The sequence below is a fragment of the Chaetura pelagica genome, unplaced genomic scaffold (genome assembly GCF_000747805.2).
Source record: "Chaetura pelagica isolate M959 unplaced genomic scaffold, ChaPel_1.0 scaffold962, whole genome shotgun sequence".
In the NCBI taxonomy this organism is placed as follows: Eukaryota; Metazoa; Chordata; class Aves; order Apodiformes; family Apodidae; genus Chaetura; species Chaetura pelagica.
Window position 1 is genome coordinate 910,174 of NW_009952479.1, and position 2,911 is coordinate 913,084.

The 2,911-nt window shown below is 55.4% G+C and overlaps 1 protein-coding gene across 1 annotated transcript in view; it reads right to left on the bottom strand.

The window, feature by feature from the left end:
• Positions 1 to 2,847, bottom strand: part of SIRT7 (sirtuin 7) — a 3,585-nt gene extending 738 nt beyond the window's left edge. Inside the window, exons 1-8 of the mRNA XM_010008691.1 lie at positions 2,836 to 2,847; positions 2,524 to 2,628; positions 1,553 to 1,623; positions 1,373 to 1,445; positions 1,162 to 1,260; positions 477 to 713; positions 153 to 233; positions 11 to 82 (exon numbers count right to left, since the gene is read on the bottom strand). Of these exons, the coding sequence (XP_010006993.1) occupies positions 11 to 82; positions 153 to 233; positions 477 to 713; positions 1,162 to 1,260; positions 1,373 to 1,445; positions 1,553 to 1,623; positions 2,524 to 2,628; positions 2,836 to 2,847 (750 nt within the window). The remainder of the gene's footprint in view (positions 1 to 10; positions 83 to 152; positions 234 to 476; positions 714 to 1,161; positions 1,261 to 1,372; positions 1,446 to 1,552; positions 1,624 to 2,523; positions 2,629 to 2,835) is intronic.
• Positions 2,848 to 2,911: the final 64 nt, after the last annotated feature.

Sequence of the window (2,911 nt, forward strand, 5' to 3'; positions counted from 1 at the left end):
CCAGCTCCGCCATCAGCAGCCGCATCACGTCGTCGCAGCGGCCGTGCAGCTTCAGGGCGGCCAAGTCGTCCTTCGGCGTCCACTGCGGGGAGAGACCCGCGGCTGCTGGGGGGTCCGGGCGGGCGGCCCCGCCCCAGCCCCCCGGCCCTCACCTGCAGGTTCACGATGTAGAGCTTCGGGCGGCGGGGAGGCGGTTTGCTCATGCACCAAAGACGTGGGTATTTTTTCAAAACCTGCCACAAAACAGGGCTCGTCAGGGCAGCCAAAGGCACATGTAACCGTGAACCGTATCAGCGAGAGGAAAAGGAATGTATTACCAGGAGGGGAAAGAGGGAGGAAGAGAGACTATCACAGATGGTGGGCGAATCCTGACACCAGAGTTTACAGTTGTCTGTTTGGGAGGAGACTGCTCAGCACCAAGGTGTATCACCAAGAGGGAATGCTGCTAACAATCGTCACCGAGTCTCTAAAGTTACCTTTAAGCTGGAACCCAGACAAAGAATCACATCTGCTTTGCTTGCAGCTTCTGTTGCTGCTTCCCAGTTCAGGGGCTGCCTCAACGTCCCCTTCTCCCCAAAGTGGACGATGGTGTCTCTCAGCTGTGCCCCACACTTGTGGCAGGTCCTGCCCGTCAGGTGCCTGTGCAGGGCCGTGCGCTCCGTCACGTCGAACACCCGCACGTACTCCCTGTCAGGGGTGCAGGAGGTGCAGACCTGGCACAGGACAAAAACATCCCTTACACCAGCCAGGAGCTGGCCACTGTGCTGGGAAGAAAAGCACTTTTTGGGGACAATACACTGAAAGCAGTAAGACAGGTCATCAGGGATCAGATGGTGACTTGGAACAGTTTGGAAAACCTCCAGAACAAGTGGAGGTCGAGGGCGCGTTCCTGTGGCTGTGCGACAGAGTTTCAGAAGAGTGGGGAAGAGCAGGCACAGCAGAAGGCTCTGGCAAGTGCAGAGAAAGCTACAGCGTTGCAGGGAATGCTGTTCTGGTGTGTCTAAGTAGCTCACCCCAAACCTGATGGCTTGAGCACAGGAACAGAGCAAAGGCCAGGCCATCATACTAATTTTCCTTATGCCAGTGACAGACAAGTAGCTGACATGATCTTATCTCTGCGTGAGGCCGCTGGGCAGTGACTCCAATCCCCCAGGGACTCACCTCGATGTACATGTTCCCGTGGAGCTCAGAGATGGCTGCTCGGGGTAACCCGCTCCGCAGGTGCAGCCCGTCACAGTTCTGAGACACCACGTGCTGCACCTTGATGGGACAAACACCAAGCTCAGAAGACCACCCTGCTTCCCCTGTTGGGTTTTATTTATCATACTTAGAGAGAGGAACACAGGTGAAGTCAGGAAAAAAAATCCCTTACCAGGTTGTGCTTGTGTAGGCAGGCAATGCTCATGTGGGTGAGCGTGGGCTCTGCCTCACTCAGATCAGTAGCCCTGACAGGAAGCAAGGAAAAAAAAAACCAGGAAAAAAGTTGGAATTGGCACCAATTTCTCTTTCAGTATCAGCTTTCTGTGGCACAGCTCAGAATTCCTCTCCTCACCTGATGCTCCTGCCCTTCTGCAGCAGCGTCCAGATGCCGTTGGGGCCCCTGTAGTCAGGGATGGAGGCTGCCTGGGAAGGGACACGAGGCCTGAGGGGGCTTCATCCTCCTCCCCACACCCCGACCTACTCACCCAGCACAGCCCCACACACCTCGTCCACAGGTGCTTTTTCATTCACCTCAGTTTCCTAATTTCAGTAAAACCTTTTCACATTTTCTCTGTCTCTGGCATCTCTTCTTCTACCTTACAACTCTCATCTTCACCTCCAGGATTTATTTTCTCAGGTTTTACCACTATGGAGTCCCTCCAGAACTCTGTGTGACCCCTGGTACTTCCCATTTTCCTACAGCACTCCATTCCTAGACCCTTCCCTGTTTTCACCAGCCTGTGCTTGCTGGCACCTCACACTCAGCACTCCCCAGCAAAACTGCTTGTGCCAGGAGCACTCGCAGGCCCAGCCCAGAGCCACAGTCTGTGCCAGCAGAGACTGCTGGAAAGGGGAAGTGAAATCAGGTTCTCATCTGAGTTTAGACTGAGGTGACATATGTCACATTGGAAGGGGCAAAACCAAATTTCCCCAGAGGCCACTGAAACCAAACATTTCTTAAAGCGTCATTTTTAAGTTCTGGTAGCCACCAGCTCTGTCCACTAACACAGAAAACACTAATTAACTAACTTGTTTTTAGGTTTTACACTAGTAATTCGAGCCACTTGAACAAGCAAGACCAGTGATCTTGTTCAAGCAGCAGGTTCCTCACGCAGTGGCAGAGGTGAGGCAGCCTTGGGCTCCCCTGGGCAGCAGGCACCATCCCAGGATGGAAACCATCCCACGTCTTGGTGGTGGTCTGCAAGGCAGCACAGGCCCCCAGGCTCCTCGTCATTTGGAGACCACAAAACCAGTCCAAACACCACCGGGACACTCCTGAAGGAGCTCCCCAAGCCCCAGCCACTCACCCCCAGAGAGTCCTACCGTGCTGATCCCAGCTCCCGTGTAGATGACGAGGTGCCTGGCGCTGCGGACGGCGGCAGCCAGCGCAGTCACCTTCCTCTGCAGCTCCTCGGGCTCATCACACACCTGCAAGACACAACTGGGCACCTTCACCTGTGCCTGCCATCCAGCACGCTGCCAAGCCAGGAGGAACAGGGAGCTCCTGGGAAGTGGGAACACAGGCCCAGCCCAGCCCAAAAGCCACTGCAGACATTATCAGAAACAGAGTCTCAGCAGCAGGACGCGGCTGCCGCCCGTGGCAGATCAGGGGAAAAGCTTCCTGGAGAGCAGCACGTGCAGCTCCATCTTCCCGCAAGGGCAGAAAACTGCGTGCGTTGGAAAAGCACACGGAGCCAGCAGTCACTTCAGC